Source organism: Rhinoraja longicauda, chromosome 18 (genome assembly GCF_053455715.1).
Source record: "Rhinoraja longicauda isolate Sanriku21f chromosome 18, sRhiLon1.1, whole genome shotgun sequence".
In the NCBI taxonomy this organism is placed as follows: Eukaryota; Metazoa; Chordata; class Chondrichthyes; order Rajiformes; family Arhynchobatidae; genus Rhinoraja; species Rhinoraja longicauda.
This window is the reverse complement of record NC_135970.1, coordinates 16,003,487-16,021,882: the sequence shown is the minus strand read 5'-3', so window position 1 is coordinate 16,021,882 and position 18,396 is coordinate 16,003,487. Positions and strand designations below refer to the sequence as shown.

Sequence of the window (18,396 nt, the reverse complement as noted above, 5' to 3'; positions counted from 1 at the left end):
CTTTCACATCATCCATTTGTTTCCCATTCTGTAGCACTGCAACTCAACAAGTTGAATACAGCAAGCTAATTGTTCTGAAAAGTATGCAGAGGTTTACAACAATAATTGTTGTAAAGACTATAAAATGTTAACTGATAAGTCAGTTGTTTTCTTTATAAATCGGAAAACTGAGGGAAGATCTAATTGAGGTATGAAGAGGGGCCAAGGTAGAATAAATAGGAAGGAATTATTTTTCTTATCAGAAGGATAAAAAATTCTATTTTGTGATTGGGATGTCTTTTAATTTAGTTTTTGAATCAAGCAATGGATTTTTTAAAAATTGCCTTTCTTTTATCTTTATACACGCTGAACTTTCCATTGTTCTTATAACTGTACCATTCATTCCTGATCTTCAAATGTTATAGTTTATGTTGTACAATTTTGATAAACAAGTTTTAAAGCATTCCATGAAAATTCAAGCATTACCTCTAAGTTGATAAATACTTTCTTCTTATTCGGTCCCTCAGATTACTTGATTTCACTCTGATTTGTAGACTGAGGTGTTTGATGGGATAAATATATGCGGGTACTGAATCAGACAACCAATACCTGATATGCTGCACCATTCAGTTCTAGTTCTATGAAATGAATATTTAAGGAACGTAAAGGATCTGATTCTTAATAACTAATAAGGAAGGAACTTACCCATCTAATCTCATGTCTTTTGTCCCTGGTAGGCTGTTACATAGATGACAATGGAATTGAGTTTCCGGTTGGACAGATATGGTCACCTGGTGATCCTTGTGAAGTGTGTGTGTGTCAGGTGAGCCCTGTCAGGAAAAATAATCAAAAGATGTTGAGAGTGGAGGAACAAGCCTCCAAGCAGCTAATAGCATTTTCAATTTTGACAGTATATGTCATACTTACGGTAGGTGATAGTGCTAGGTTAATATTGAGTATATAATGTTCAGATCTCATTAGAAAATGCACGTATCTTTATTTATCTCTATCCTTCCTCAAGACACTGGGTAACTCTCAATCCTGTCACCGTTATATTTCTGTTTGGGGATTTGTAACGCAGTGACGTATCGGAGCAATGCCAGATGTATCTGCATCCCTTTCTCAGGACACTGCACACAGATTGACATCTTGGAGTTCACCACCCTGACGATGTATCTGTTATTGTTTCTCAGTACAGTGGCGTGCTATACAGTAGTTTGTGTCTCAGTTTCTAAGTCTTGGCCATTGCCTCGTGTATTATTTGTGTAAAATGTTTGTTCTTTGTTTTCATTGTCTCTTCTATTCCAGGCAGATGGTTCAATTGTCTGTAAGAGAACTGAATGCCTTGAGACCTGTGCACACCCTATTCTAATTCCTGGCCAGTGCTGCCCTGACTGCTCTGCAGGTGGTTTTCCAATTGCATATGAATCAGTACACATGCTTGCTAGTGTGGAAGGTGTTTATTCCTTTATGTTTATGAATATGATTTTAAGCACACTGCTGTCAATATATAATTACATTTGTATCCTTCAGTTTTTGCTCCTTTCCCTGTCTTGCTTGGGAAGATATTTCATCGAGTGTCCTCTTAGTAGTTTCCTCTGCTCATATACTTCTTGGTTGAGGAGCTATATTAGCTTAAAAAAATTCAGATTAGAGTGGGATGAGAACAAATTGCTAACCCATCTGGTTTACTCAAATGACTTTATTTAATGTCATGAAGGCGAATTTCAGCAGCACTGCATGGACGCAAATATATTTCTCCTTGTGTCCCTTTGCAAAATCTTAGACTTGCAAACTCTTACACTTTGCTGTTTTACGAAGGTATGATACTTTCCTTTTCCCTGTTTCTATTCTGTTTTCATTTTAGTTTATATCTGCTTCTCATTCTCTTCTACTGATATATTTTGATTCTCTGCCTTTGGGACTGTACTAGGATGAAGAAATGTGGAACTGAGTCAATTCTTACTGGTCCTTCTTCAGAGTGGAAGCTTGAGGCCTTTATGATTACAGTATAGATTGCAAAGCTGGTGTGGATGGATGTTTTAACCTTGTGAAAAGCTCTTTTTTGCTCTTTTTTGTCACATTTTATTTTTACTTGTTTGCTCATAAGATGTAGATATGGCCACCTTTACTTCCAGTAATGATTGTCTTTGAGAGCCATGGTCGTGAGCCATCTTCTTAAACTAATACAGTGTATGTAGTGAAGGTACTCCCTCAATGCTGTCAGATAGGGCGTTCCAGGATTTTGATGCAGTCACAGCGAAGAGACACAATTTCTTTCCAAACACGAGTGGAGTGAGACTTTGGATGATGTTCCCGTGTACCTGCTCCCTTTGTCCTGTAGTGCATCTTATAGAAAATGTACACTGCTGTCAATTTGTATCAATAGGTATAATGTGTGAATGTTTAAAGTAGATGATAGGGTGCTGAGTAAATGTGTTGCTTTGTCCTGTTGTGCAGATTCTTTCGTGTTGGAATTGCATTCACCCAAGCAAGTGCTGAATAATTTCCAGTGTACCATATAGGATCAATGACATAGTTGCATGTTAATGGCAGTCGGTTGACTAAATAAACATGTTATCTTCAATGACCAAACCCACAGTGTTTATTGTGGCTACAGTAACTTACTGACCTTTTTACTAATTGGTAGGTATGATGTTTGCATTACATCCAGTACTAACATGTTTATTCTTATTGTAGGTTGTGCCTATGGTGGGATGATTTATCAGAATAATGAGACCTTCCCCTCAACTGAAGATTCTTGCCTCGCTTGCATCTGTCTGGTGGGTGTGTATGGTTTTTTCATATTCCAATACTTATTAATTTTTTCATCAAACTTACATTTTTACAAAGGTTAAGACTTTGGTTTTCAAGAAAGCAAATCACATGGTTCGATCATGTCATTTGACTTTGGACTGCTTGTGGTTTTAATCTAATTTACTTTATTTTATTAAATTGTGACAAAATAATGACATGAGTAGTATCAACCATGGTACCTGACGTCAAAGTTTTGCTGTCCACTGTTAAGTGAGACGCATTCCTGGCAGAGTTTGGGATCAAATAATAACTGAGTTTGTAGCCTGTAAGTACCAAACTAACATGCTTCTTCTCCTAATGAGAAAATTAGCAAAAGTAGCAACATGGTAGAAATTCCAGGCAATGGTTTTGCATGCTGAATGGATAGGTGTCGGGGTTCGGAAATTGTGATCAGTGCTAAGAGAAACTAGTTCAAGCAACAATTGAGAGTTGATTGCTAAGGCTGTGGTACCTGTATGTTACCATTGATTATAGTACATTCCTGTCATGTTATTCTGGTTTTATTACTACATTTCACCGTTTGCTTTATTTTTTTCTTCATTTGAAATGGACCCTGTGGAATTGACTGCTGCATCACCTAACATTCTGTTCTGTTTCCCTTCTACAGTCTGGATCTGCTGCCTGCTCTCCTGTGGAGTGCAAAGTTCGCTGTACTTATCCTTTCCATTCTGAAGGCGAGTGCTGCCCCCTTTGCATGGGTATGTGCTAGTACAGTGTCTCATACAATTTTCCTTTCGCAGTCAAGGATTGTGAACTGTCACCAGAAATCTAGCTGTCAGCCAAGGGGAGCAATGGGAATATTTAATTTGGCTTCAGCGCTCAGAAGCTGAGATGTATCAGTCAACATGATTGTTCATGATCTCTATATATTATTCCCTGCTGGAATAGATGTTGTGAGTGGACAGAAATTATGCCAAGATGTAATATAATTTTACAGAAGAATATCTTTCTGTCACACATTATCCAGGATAACTACATGCAACAGCAATAATGTTTTAGATTCGGACTTGTGGAGAAATTTGACTAAAAGGAATAGATCAGCAAGGACAACATTTGGAAGATTTCAACTTTATTTCCTTACTTTATAAAAACATTGCTCCATAGGTTTTTGGACTATATGGTTATTAGAGCCTAGCTAAATCCCAGTCTTGATCTACTGACAGTGATTTAACCTTCAAAATCTGTGTGTAGCTTGGGGTTACAGGAGTGTGTAGTCTAACATGTCAATCTCACATATTGCCTTACAATGTGGGGGTGGGCATTTGGCCAACAAAGTCTATTCTGGCTCTCATAACAATCTCATCAGTCCCATTCAACCACTAATTTCCCAGTAACCTTTTCTCTCTTGCATGGCTATCAATGGTAGACATGGTACATGAGCTTCAATGAGGCTTCTTACCAGGTCCCAAAAGGATAGCACAGTGGCACAGCTGATAGAGCTGCAGCCTCACAGCGCCAGAGACCCGAGTTTGATCCTGTCCTTGGCTGTTGTCTGTGTGGATTTTGCATGTTCTCCCTGTGAAGAGATGGGTTTCCTCCAGGTTATCCAATTTCCTCCCTCATCCCCAAGATGTGCGGGTTTTTTAAAAGTTTAATTGCCCTCTGTAAATTGCTCCTAGTGTGTAGTTTAGTTTAGTTTAACATTGTCACATGTACCAAGGTTCAGTGAAAAGCTTTTTTTTTAATGTGCTAACCGTTCAAGGAAAAAATCCCAAACATGGTTCCAATCATGATGTCCACAGAGTACAGATACAGGATTAAAAATATGATTTTGTGCATGATAAAGTGCAATGAAGTCCGATTAAAGTTATTTCAAAGGTCTCCAATGAGGTAAATCAGAGATCAGGACCACACTCCAGCTGTGGAAGGACAGTTGCCTGATTGCAGCTGGGTAGGAACAGTCCCTGAATCTGGAGGGATGCATTTTCAAACTTCTGTTATTAAGTAGATGAAAAAGTGGGTTAATATAGAACTCGTGGATATGGATGATCGATGGTTGGCATGGACTCAACGGGCCGAAGCACCAACTTTCCGTACTGTATCTTAAACTAAATTAAACTAAATTAAAACAAGTAGTAGAAAAGCTTAAGGCACGAGATATCCGAGGCAAATTGACAAACTGGATTGAAAATTAGCCGGTTGTTAGAAGGCACGGGGAATGGTGGATGGATGTTTTTTTCAGACTGGAAGTCTGTAATATGTGGTGCACTCCAGGGATTGGTAGGAGACCTTTATGGTTGATGAGGATGTAGGTGGTATGATTTGTAAGTTTGCAAACTAACATGAAAATTGGTAGAGATATAGATAGCAAAGATTATCTGTGAATACAACAGGCCATGTATCATTTGAAAAGTTTGGCTGGGTGGTGGCAGATGGAATTTAATGCTGGCAAATGTGAAGTCATGCATTTTAGAAGGCCAATTCCATTAGGACATTTAGAATAAACAGTAGTGACCTTTGGAGCATTCATTTACAGAGAAAATTTGGGATCCAAGTCTATAGCTCCCTGAAAGTGGCAACATAGATGGATTGGTTAGTGCGAAAGGAACTCAGGATGCTTGCCTGAATAGATCAAAGCATTAAGTATAAGAATTGGGATATTATGTTGCAGTTGTACAAAGCATTGATTAGACCACCCTTGGAGTATTATTTTGGTGCTATACCATGGGAAGGATGCTTTAGCAATAGAGAGAATGCCACATGAGCTTTGCCAGAATTTGTCTGGAATGCAATGCTGTACTTATAAGCGGAGATTGCATAGACTGGGTTGATTCTTACTAGAATGTAGGAGGCTGAGTTGTGACCTTGTAAAGGTTTATAAAATTATGAGGGGCACAGATGGGATAGATAGCTAGAATCTTTTTCGCAGGGCAGGTTTGTCCAGAACTAGAGGGCATGGGTATAGGTGAGAGGGGAGATAATTAAAGGAGATCTGAGGTGCCTGTTTTTCACATGGAGGGTGGTGAATATCTCTGACAAGTTGCCAGAGGAAGTGGAGGAGGCAGATAAATTACCATGTTTAAAAGGTGTTTGGATAGGTACGCATCGGAAAGGCATGGAGGGATATGGACCTAATATGGGTAAATAGGATTAGCTTAGATAGGCGGAATGGTCAGCATGAACGGAGTGGGCTGAGAGGGTCCTATTTAGTGTTGTACATTGCTATGATAACTCACTTTGATTCTCCTGAAACTCGCCTGCAGTAGGGACATTGGTGTAGGACGAAATCAGAGCAGCTGGGAGAAACCTGCAGAGTGTATTGGATGTCAGGGGTTAAATGCTGGTCCCTTGAAGTCTTATCTGCTGCACTATTGTGTTATCCAAGGGAAACTTAGAAATTTTTCTATGTTTTTTTTTAAAGAGGCCACCTCTTCAGTCTGAAGAAGGGTCTCGACTTGAAACATCACCATTTCCTTCTCTCCCCTGAGTTACTCCAGCATTTTGTGTGTACACCTCTTCATTATTTCACTTGTGCATTGTCGGAGACGTGGCATTGAAATTGCATGACATCTTTTATTCACTTGTGGAATGTAGATGTCACTGGCAATGTGAGAATTTATTACTCATTTTAACTGCCTTGTAGAAAGTGACAGTGAGCTGTGTTGAACTGATGCAATCTTGGTCAAGGTGCATGATCTGGACCCGGTAATAATGAAAGCACAGTGATTTATTTGTAAATTGAGATAGCATTAGTGACTGGTGTTCAATTTGCTGTTCCAATGATGAGATTTAGAGGAGATGCAAGAATCAACAATTTCACAGTGGGCTTTGGATGCACAAAGGTTATCTCTAACAATGCCTCTCTGATTTATTTCTGGGGTAAGTAAGCAAGCTGAATTGGTATGAATCTCTTTGATGTGTTGTGGGGTCCTGACTTTCTGAATGTTGAATCGTGTCTTTATATTTTGGGATATCCTTCTTTCTTCCTGAATATAGAATATTTCTGTGTGGTATGAAGAAAGCTGCTTGGTGCCACACACACACAATCACACTCCCCTTTGTTCCTGTTCTTAGTAGCATTGCCATGCAGTGGTCTGTAAGCAAGAGCGTGAAGGGAATTCATTATCTCCTGTCCTGATACAACACTAAGGTTGGTGGAGGTATCAGTGCAGTTCTTCCATCTCCATGTTCAGGAGAGCATACATGCAAGAGCTGGATGAATGCTCTCAAAATAAGTGGTGTATCAATATCAGTGTATAAGTCAACAGCTTTGCTTGGAAGAGATGGACTCCCCATGGACAATGAAGTATTTAAATACTTTAAATTATTTAAATTTAAAGAGTTCATCTTTATCGTGACGCGTTCACATTCCTCTTTTTGTGGTGCTTCCTTTTCAGACTGCAACTATGAAGGAAGGAAGGTCACCAATGGGCAGACTTTTCAACCTGAACACAGACCCTGCCACCATTGCGTCTGCCAAGTGAGTTTGACTCAGTGAGAGAATATTGTCTGATTCTCATGACAAGATCTAGGTGGTGATGTTTATTGTAGAAAAACACCAAGATAGAGTGGAGGGGTGGGATGGACCAGAAGAACAGGAGGGGACTATGCATCAGACAAAGCAGAATGGCTCCGTGACAGAAAGAGGGTTGAATATTGATATTGAATAGGTAGTTGCTTCACTTTGTGGTTGACCAAAGTAGCTGAGTACTTTCTGGACTGACGTGGAGGTCTTATTATGAACTTGTGTTTATATTAAACAGTGGATGCATTGCAAATCATTATTTTGTCCTGAAGAAACTCGGTAAATGCTGGCTTTAGAAGTTTTATTACTGACATCTGCACTTAATGTACTTATTGAAGTAAAGCTAATGGAATGCTTCTGGACATACATCAGATGTAAAACTTGTTTTTCTTTCCCATCTCTTATGATTTCTCAGTAAATTTTCAATTTTTCTGCATTTGGCAATTCCCTGTTACTCATCTGTTTCTGCTTCTGCTTCTCTTTATGATCCTACTTTCCTTTCATCGAACACAGAACAAGATGGCACAGGAACAAGTCCTTCAGCACACAATGTCTGTGCCAAACTTGATACCTACTTAAACTTGTCCCTTCAGCCTGCACATGCAGCATATCCTTCCATTCCAGCATATTCACGTGTCTTATCTAAAAGCCTCTTTTGCATCTTTCCATAATCTGTGTACTTACAGTATATGTTTCTCTATTTACTCCTGGTTGTAGGGAAGCCTATGGCATAACCCCATCAGAGTACTTGCATATTTCTTATTATTGTGCTTTAGCCATATAACCTCTGCGGATGAATCTTCCAGTATGTTCTCTCTTCGTGCTGCAATGGCATTCTTCCTGATTACTAACACAACTCCGCCACATCAAAATGTTGGATCTATGAGCTGCCATTTGTATCCTTCTCTACCATACAAATGGCAGCTCATAGATCCAACATTTTGATGTCTCCATAATGACCACAACAAGTCTCCATAATGACCACAACATCACAGTTCTATTCACTGACACAGGCTCTAAGTTCATCTGCTTTACCCGCTATACTCCTTGTGTTGAAGTAAACACATCAGCTTATCAGTCTCACATGTCTATCCATACCTGTCCTTCTGTAAAGACTTACTTGTCATAACCTCTGTCTTCCATCAGTCCCTCCACTTGCTGAACTGCTGCACTGGTTGCCACCCCTTTGCCACTCCAGTTTAAACGCTCTCAGGTCGTACAAGGAAACTTCTTATTATCTTACTCTCTTTTGCTGTCCCACTTGCTCTGCCTCTCTCGTTTGCTTTGCCTCTCTCACTTTTGTTTCCCCCTCTCCCTATTGCTCCCTATCTTTTTGCATGTGTACCCTCTCTCTCTCTCTCTTGTACACTCACCATTTTGTGCACACATACACTCTCCTCCGCATCTTGCCTCCATCACCAACTCCCTCTCAATTTCTGTTTGACTGACTCAAACAGTTGGGAGAAGTAAGCTGTGAAGTTCAGAAGTGTGAGCCTCCTTCCTGTGAACATCCGCATCTTGTCCCAGGTGACTGCTGCCCAACGTGCTCAGGTAAGATTAAACAACCTTTATTCACACCTGAGGAGCCAGTAGCAGTGAACTCCGAGCAGCACCCATGTGCTGTTCTTCTGTCAGAGTACACGAAAGCCACATAGTGTTGGAAATATTTTGCAGATCAGGCAACAATTGGGAAGAGAGGGTTAATATTTTTTTTAATGACATGATTTAAATTGTAGAGAATAGGGAAGATGTTTGTTTTAGAAATACAGCACGGAAACAGGCCCTTCGGCCCACCGGGTCTGCGCTGACCAGCGATCCCCGCATGTTAATACTATCCTACACACACTAGGGACAATTTTTACATTTACCAATCCAATTAACCTACAAACCAGTACGTCTTTGGAGTGTGGGAGGAAACCGAAGATCTCGGAGAAAACCCACGCAGGTCACAGGGAGAACGTACAAACTCTGTACAGACAGCACCCGTAGTCGGGATCGAACTCGGGTCTCCAACGCTGCAAGTGCTGTTAGGCAGCAACTCTACCGCTGTGCCACCGTGCTGCCCACGGGGGAGAGAACAAAAAAGGAAGGTCAGAGATAGTGTAACGGACAGGAGAGGTTCAGTGACCAAAATGGTAGTGTAGCCAATGGACTAGGGTGGTGAAGACCAGTGGATAACAAAAGAGTGTGGAGATATAAATAGGAGGAGATGAATGAAATGCAAAATATGAGAAAAGGAGAACCAAAATCTCCAAATGCTAAAACAATCGGAGGTGATAGCTGATTAATTAATACTGTTAAATTAATTGTTGAGTTCTGAATGCTTGAATCATAAACTTGAGCTACAGTACCTCTTCTGATATTGACCATTGTTGGAACATTATAGAGTTAACGATGATTAAATGAGATTGGGATACTCCATTAAAATGATGGGCAACTTGAAGCTTGGTTTCACTCTCATAAGCTAAATGGAGATTCTACAAACTGTTCACTGAACTGCATTTGGATTTCAGCAATACTAAATAATGAACATTGAATGCAGTATGCTGAGTTGGAAGAAATATTTTGTGATTCTACCAAGCAATTTGGTGCTTCACGTGGAAATTATGTTGGTCTCTGAATGGGAGAAAGGATGGAGGCAAAAGGGAAGCATTGCACCAGCTGAAGCCGTACAGAAAGATGTCATGAAACAGAGCATGGGTATTGGTAGACATGGAAGAGTGAACCAGAGTGTCCCAAAATGAAGTGTGGAAAGGGCAGAGAACGATGTATCTCATGATGGTGGTATCATGTTCAAAGTGGTAGAAATTCTGAGCAATGAGCAGTGAAAACAGAAGTTCAGGAAATCAGATTGTCACATTTGATAGTCTTCACAGCAAAGGTGGACGGGGAACCATGTTCAGGAGACAGGAAGGCATCTTAGAAGTACTGGTGGGGAAGCTGGTGTCTTCAGACATAACAGACATGGAACAATTGGAAGAGTGTAATCAAACTCTTTTGAGGACCAGGTGGGAGGACTTGTAGATTCAAGTTGGTATGATGTAAAATGGGAATGTTGTAGGCTATTTTGGATTTTTGTTTCACTGACAACTTTATACAGACGTCCATCCTTGCCCTCTGCTGCTCTTAATGCTGGCTCAATTCACGTGTGGGGCATGTTGCTAAAATGATAAGAGCTATATAAATACAATTTCTTTTGATTATTTTGTTTTTAAATGGCTGGATATTTTTGAACTGGTGTGTTACTGTGTTTTAATATGTTTCAATTGGTATGTATCTGTTGTTTGAGCATTTTATAATGTATTATGTGTTTTTATTTTGTGGCATGTTTTGTACCTACTTTATTTTATACATGTTTACACTTTTCTCCATAGTCTGTCTATATGATGGTCAGATTCTAGAAGACGGGAGTTATTACATCTCTGCTGCAGACCCTTGTGTCGTCTGTCTTTGTACGGTGGGTAGATTGGTGAGGGAGATATCAACTGCAATGGTGTTACTCTTCTGCAAGGGCAGAAAAATTAAAATTTAGTTGTTTTAAAATACTGCTAAACCTTAGAAAGAACACTTTCTAAACTCTCAAACTCCTAGGAAAAGCAGTCAGCCAAACAAATTGAACATTTAAAAATGTGAACTGTTACATTTCACTGGGAATAAGGAGAGGGATGTAAACTGGCGGGCAGCATTCTAAGATGGATAAAGGAACAAAGGGCAAATTAGAAAAGTGGCTTCAAAAAATCACATGGCCCCCTGAGCTTTATCAATAGAGGTATAGAATACAAGAGTTAAGAAGTTCTGATGAATCTTTACAAAACATTGGTTCAGCTACAATTGAGATATGGTGAGGGAGCCACATACTAGAAAAGATGTGAGGAGCTGCAGATGAGATGTACTGTAATATTTTTAGGGATGGGGACTTCAGTTACGCAGGTAGCTAATATGTTCTTACAACAAAACTGATTGTGAGGAACCTGATGGAAAATTTAAATGTATGGTGTATGAGGTTGGTAGGGTGAAGAACCAAGGTACGTAGAAAGAAGGTAATTGGCAGAAGAGCTATAAAAAAATGATGACGAAAACCTTTTTAATGCAGTGTAGTCTGAATTAATTATGACGAATTGGAGTGAGTCCAGATCCTTACTAAAGCAAAAGTTGATATGCACAACAACCATCCTCTCAAAGCATTTCATCACAATGAGCATGAGTGCCAGTGGTCAGGAGTTGTTAAGCACGTCACCTTGGGCATCCTTATTATGGATGTCCATTTAATCCCAGTTGGATCCTCAGACCACAGTATGAGAGGTTGATAATGACTGCGGAAACTGCAGCACATATAGATTGCATACATTTAAAACCCCAAAATTCAAACATCACACTTTCCAGGATTAAACTCCATTTCACTGACCATCTGATATATATCCTGCTCTACCCTTCGACAACCTTCCTCACTCTCCACAACTCCATCAATTTACGTGTTGTTGCAAACCTACAAATTTTCATCAAGATTATACAATGCAAACACCAATGAAAAGAGTAATAGAGCAGTGGTCTGAGGAGGTCAAGGGTCTAGTTCAGGATTTCCTTGAGTCGGACTGAAACATTTTCAAGGCCACTTCATCCATCCTGAATGAGTATACCTCAGCCCACACCAGTTTCATCAAGAAAAGAGTTGTTGACTACATTCGAATAAAACAATTTGGGTCTATCCTAACTAGATTAACAGGGAAATTCACTCAGTGCTAAAGTCCAGATCTGAGGCTTTTAGGAAGGATGAGCCCACACTGTACAAGGAGGCCAAGCACGATCTCTGTGAGGCTATCAGGGATGCTCGGAGAGAATTCCAAACAAACTGGAGACTTAATTTAATCAAACGTATGTGGCAGGGCTGGAAAACTATCACTGATGACAAGCCAAAATCAGGGGCAATCTCTGGCGGTGAGCTCAATATATTTTACACACATTTTGACAGGCAAACAATGTTCCATTGAGGTTCATTCCTTTAACCCCCCCTCCGGCTCTGTGCAATGCATCTTAGTAGCAGAAGTGAGATCTTCTTTGATGAGGATAAACTTTCAGAAAGTGGCTGGCCTGCGTGGAGTCTCTGGAGGGATTCTGAAATTGTGTGTCAATCAACTGGCCACTTTGCTGTCATCTTCAACTTCTCACAGGAATATGATTGAGAACCTTGCGTCATGGTGTCAGGGCAATGTCAGCAACACAAAGAGTAAGTTATTGATCTTAGAAAACAAGAGGGTAAACACAACCCCCTCACTGAATTAAAATAAACAGGAAACCTGATGCATGTCAATTTTATAAAATACTAGACCAAATGGACCCGTTGGGCCCATTCCTCATAGAGGTGGAACAGGGAAGGGGAGAGGGTATCCTCGCTGAGTGAGCCCTGGACTCAAAGCCTCTCCTGTATTGGTGTAGCACCCTCAACCCCCCCCCCCCCACTCAATCCCCCTTATCCCCCCCTCCTCCCCCCGCTGACCCACTCCATCCCCCCTACCCAACCCCCACTTGTCCCTCCCCTGCCCCCATCCCCACTCCCAGAGCCCTGCCTCCACCCACATTCCCTCCTCCCCACCCCTATTTCCCCCCCCTCTCCTGACCCCCACCTCCCTCCCCCCACTCCCACCCCCCCTCCCCACCCCCACTCTCTCCTGCCCCCCACTGTCCCCTCCCCCCACCCCCACTGTTCCCCCCACCCCCACTCTCCCCCTCCTCCCCACACCCCCAGTCCCCCACTACCGCCACCCTCCTACACCCACCCTCCCCTCCACCCAGTCGGCCGCCACGCCCACTCCCCTTCGCGGAGTCGTTGGCTGCGAAAGGCACTTACCAGTGCCCGTGCGTTCAATGCTGACTGCCGACGTGCGAGTTTCTGCCGGGGCGGGACCGGGTGAGAGTCGAGGGGAGGGGGTAGAGGGGAGAGGGAACGACTGAGCGCGGTCGGGCGGCGGCGCTGGCGGTGGCCATCTTGTTTTGGCGAGTGAGGTGCAAATGAAGTAGAACATGGAGCATTGTGACGTCACATGCTGAGGAGTTGCAGGAAATGGGTTAGAATTTTTAAACTTTAAAATGTCTGTAACTTTTTAAAATGTAGCTTCAATTTGAATGAGAGTTGTTACATAATATGCCCAGGATAATGGTGAGTAACGTGGTGCAAAAATTGTGGCGCTAGGGTGTACTGTTTTGGCTGTGCGAAGCACCACAGTTATGGTGTGCACAAACACACATACACACGGACAGAGAGTCCGTAGAGGGGGCGCAGGGAAGGGGAGAGAGTGTGACTGCGGAGCCCACTCTCTCCTCCCCCACCCCCACTGTAACTCTCCCCCACCTCCCCTTTCCCCACGACCCCCCCTTTTCTCCACTCTCTCCTCCCCCCACCCCCCCTTCTCTCCTCCCCCACCGCCACTCTCACTCTCCCCCACCTCCCCTTTCCACACCACCACCCTTTCCCCCAAAACTTGTTATAAGGAGTCGCCGCGAGAGTGGTGATTAAGGTGGTGCAAAAATTGTGGCGCTATGGTTTACCGTTTTGGCCTACAATTCCTGTTCTCCTGTAACCCCCCCCCCCCCTCCCCTGTATCCTACTTGGCTTCCATTGCTATTTGAGAGTGCAGTCAGATCCTCCCATTTACATGAACCTGGGTTCAGAAGCAGATTAGAGGTGGTAAGAATTGAGGCTTTTTTTTCTTTAAAGTATATGCGAAAAACAAAGTGAAATTTATCACTGTCTGGCATTCTCATTATTGATGCTTGTGGTTTTAAAATGTATATATATTTAATTGATTATTTGAAATTCCGCTTCCCAGCTACTGTGATGGCACTGAAAACCAGCAGGTAAATTGATGGAACACAGACCACCGGAGAGTATAAATAAACCTTCTGGATCCTCTAAATCACTATTCATCACCTTGTGCACTGTCATGGCAATATTTCCTCTGGATGCTCACCCAGTAACTTAATTGCAATGCCACAGTGTCACAGCGTGACGCCCTTCTCTGTAGTTGCGAAAGTAGAGATGCTACCACCTAACTGGAGATGAAAAGATTTTGCTTAAAATCTGGCAAATTGAAATATTCCTTCTGAAGAAGCTTACGTGGTTCAGGAATTTGTCCGTTAGTTACTTTAATTATTGTTTCTACATCTGCTGCTGGAGTGCTTAATTGTAATAAGATGACTATAATAACCTTCCTTTCTCACCTCAGAAAGGCAATGTGGAGTGTGACTGGAAAGGTGACAGTTGCACAGAGCTGGAGTGTGAACAGGCTCTGCATCATGTTCCTGGCACATGCTGCCCCATATGCCCTGATTGTAAGTACCATAATCATTGTAAATGCGTGCAAATTGTCTTTGAAAATCACTATCTTTTCTCATGGAATTTAGTCATTGGAAATGTGGGAACTAAAACAGGTCAGGTTGCCCGTGGCAAAAATCTGTTTACAATTACTACCTTATTATTTCTTGGGCTTTGGATGGGTTTTTGCCCAACAGGGGCATCTGAGATTCTAAATGGAATCAGACATCAACATTCTGAGAATCAAGATTGTTGAATAAAGAGTTATAGGATTGAAAAATCACTTGTAGTTGTTCCATTTCTGATGATGATGTATCAGTGAAGTATAGATATAATGAATTGCAGATGCTGGGATCTTGTGCAAAACACAATGTACTGGAGGAAATCACCGGGTCAGGATCCGATATTCCTCCAGCACCATACATCAGTGAAGTGCAGATGGAAATTTGTTTACATGGGTAATGAACATTTTCAGAGCCCTTCTAGTTGGATTATTCTCCACATGCAGGAGAATCTCTGGGGAAATTGCTAGCCCAAGTTTAAGTTGCAACTTCAAGTCTAAAGTGTGGGGCACATTTTCATTATATTTTATTTTTCTTTGGATGGTACAGATAAATATTTAACTCATTCAAGAGCCTGTTAGATAGTGTGGCAGTGGAAATCGTTGGGTAAAATTAAGTGTATCTAATATTCCTGACCTATTATTATGAACAAAATGTTACTTCTATTTTTCCAGTGTCTGTGGCTTCAACTTTTGCTGAGACATCACGACTACATCCTCCAATCACAGACAATACTCTCCCTGAAATACCAGCACCAACGCAATCCTATCAAAGCCCTCAGCAAGCAACAACTCAACCACCCACCTCTGATGCAGAAGTTGGATTGACATACTTGGCTCCTTTAAGCAACGCAACAAACAAAAAGTACAATCTGAACCGAATTATACCCTGGAGCATCAAGAGGAAGCTAGCACGGGAATTAAATACTTCATCTGAGAGTCAAGGCATTGCCACAACAAAACAACCAATGACCATGGAAATGGACAATCGTTCAGATGGCATCCCTCAGGAGAATTCCAAGTCACGAGTTATGCTTCCCCCGCCAGCAACAACTGAAACCACTTCGTCTGAGTCTGCGGAAATCAAAGATGAGATTGTCCAGGAAGGCTTAAGTAAGTACATGAGCAGTACACAAAAGCAAAGGTTTCATGAAAAGTAAACGATATGACTATATCTGACTTGAGGACCTGAGCAACTTTGCACCAGTGCAGGAGACAGAATGGAGAAGGAGATGTCGCAAAGCAGTTATATCTTTTACTGCCATTTCCTTGAAGATGCCAGGAAAATTCAATGGAAATACATCCCAATGTGGTACTGTGTGTTAAAGCAACTCTGCACAAAACATGCAAGGGGCCCAAAACCTCCTGGGGATCATTATTTCAACAAGTGCTTTGGGAGAAATTAGCCCTTGAGTGTGGAAAGGTCATAGGATGAGAGATATAGTATCGCTGATATAATGATCCCCAGGAAGTTTTGGGCCCCTTGCATGTTTTGTGCAGAGTTGCGTTAACACACAGTACCACATTGGGATGTATTTCCATTGTATTTCCTGGCATCTTCAAGGAAATGGCAGTAAAAGATATAACTGATTTGCGACAACTCCTTCTCCATTCTTTCTCCTGCACTTGTGCAAAGTTGTTCAGGTCCTCAATGACTATCGATTCTATATTAGAAGCTTGGGTTGTTATACACTGAACTTAGAGGAAATAGCCTCTAAAATGCCCAACATGCTCGAACATGCATGTTTTCCTCTCACATGCTCACCAAGAAATAGGGCAGCACGGTGGCTTAGCAGTAGAGCTGATGCCTTACAGCGCCAGAGACCCAGGTGCCATCTATATGAAGTTTGTGTGTTCTCCTTGTGACCGCGTGGGTTTTTTCTGGGTGCTCCAGTTTCCTCCCATACTCCAAAAACGTACAGGTTTGTAGGTTAATTGGCTTTGGTAAAATTGGAATTTGTCCCTTGTGTGTAGGATAGTACTAATTTGATCGCTGGTCAGTGCCAGTGGGCCGAAGGGCCCGTTTCTGCACTGTATCTCTAAAGTCTAAAGAAATCTGCAGCACAAAGCCATTGACATTATATCATATATATTTCAGATTTATAGATTTGAACCAACTGATAGAAATGCAATATCCGAGATCACATTTCTGCACCTGGACATAGTAAATAAACTAATCTCTCTCCATTCACTTACAATGCAACAAGAGCCCTGCTCCAAGCATCCATGCTCATATTATTGCAGGTGACAGTACAACAGTTTTAACAAAACACCTGCAACTGTGTCTGGGCACTGCATTGCATTTGTCATGGAGGAGAACAAGAGTCCAGAAGTGATAAATTGCTTTTCAAATATATTACATGCAGTTTCCTTGAAGGTACAAAAAATTGGCAAAGAGATGCATGGATATGAGAATTAGGTGACCCTTCAGACATAAAGCTGATGTTCTCTAGAGGTACACGACCTTTCTGAAATTGTAATATTTATATTCTGCAGAAAGGAGTGCTTTAGGATTTGCTGGATCTATTTTCTAGTCTCTTGTTTTTTAGATTGTCTAGATGAAGATGGAGTGGTGTTCAGCGATGGGCAGGATGTTCCCAGAGAAGATCCCTGTACAATATGCCTGTGTTTGGTTAGTAATGTGGATTTTTCAAACTTAAAGAGTAATTTAGTGTGCTTTGTGTTTGGAGTGAAGGGAATGATTTCTCTTGTACAACAATGATAAATCAGTTGTGAATCATTTCATTGTAACCCACATTGACTGATGCAATATGCTACTCTTTTATGTTTGGCACAGTGGTGCAGCCATAGAGTCACTGCCTCTCAGCACCAGGGACGGTTTCAATCCTGACCTCGAGTGCTCTATTTATGAAATTTGTATGTTCTTGTGAATGCGTGGTTTCCTCCAGATGGGTTCCCCTGACATCCAAAAGATCTGTGCAATTGGGTTAATTGGCACTGTAAATTGTCCCCAGTGTGTAAATGAGTGGTAGAATCTGGGGGGAGTTGATGACATTATGGGGAGAAATTAACATGGAATTAATGTAAGTGTAAATGGGTGGTTGAAGTCAGCATGGGCTCATCGGGCCAAAGGGCCTGTTTCCTTCCATGCTGTATCTCTCTGATTGTAACACTATGAAAATAATTTTTATTTTCTCAGTGTGCTTAATTTTTCCATGTTTTGATCTTGACCAACAGGGATGTAGACAATAATGTAGCCTGCCATGGTTTTGTCAATATGAGTCTGGCTTGTTAGTTACTGAAAAATGTTGACAGTAAACTTCAAAAAACTGAAACCTTCAGTAAATAATATACAACTGAAAGTTGGATCCTGAATAAAGAAACATTTACTAGGGCAATGCTTCAAGCAACTGAATAAATTATTTCTTATTACACTGTTCTGGTATATTTTACAAGCATTTGGAATTTTTTTCCCTCACATAGTCTGGATAAGATTGATTGCTGTTTGAATTATTAACACATAGAATTTTCAACTCTTTGACAATTTCTGTGACTCTGATAGTCGCTAATAGCTTCTGCTTGTCATTTGTGTTATATGAGGGAAGCTGGGGTGGTCCCAGATATCACAGCAACAGATCAGCTGATCACTGTATGAATCAAGTGAAAGGGGGGAAGAGGGTAGCATGGTGGCACAACAGTAGAGTTTCTGCTGTACAGCGCCAGAGACCCGGGTTTGAACCTGACTACGGGTGCCTTCCATACGGAGTTTGTACATTCTCCCCGTGAACTGCGTGGGTTTTCTAC

The 18,396-nt window shown here is 41.5% G+C and overlaps 1 protein-coding gene across 1 annotated transcript in view; it reads left to right on the top strand.

Moving 5' to 3' along the window:
- Positions 1 to 18,396, top strand: part of LOC144602075 (kielin/chordin-like protein) — a 193,886-nt gene that overhangs the window by 151,583 nt on the left and 23,907 nt on the right. Inside the window, exons 26-35 of the mRNA XM_078414768.1 lie at positions 717 to 802; positions 1,288 to 1,384; positions 2,680 to 2,762; positions 3,404 to 3,494; positions 7,134 to 7,216; positions 8,719 to 8,812; positions 10,636 to 10,722; positions 14,486 to 14,587; positions 15,307 to 15,744; positions 17,181 to 17,263. Coding sequence (XP_078270894.1) covers positions 717 to 802; positions 1,288 to 1,384; positions 2,680 to 2,762; positions 3,404 to 3,494; positions 7,134 to 7,216; positions 8,719 to 8,812; positions 10,636 to 10,722; positions 14,486 to 14,587; positions 15,307 to 15,744; positions 17,181 to 17,263 — 1,244 coding nt within the window. The remainder of the gene's footprint in view (positions 1 to 716; positions 803 to 1,287; positions 1,385 to 2,679; positions 2,763 to 3,403; positions 3,495 to 7,133; positions 7,217 to 8,718; positions 8,813 to 10,635; positions 10,723 to 14,485; positions 14,588 to 15,306; positions 15,745 to 17,180; positions 17,264 to 18,396) is intronic.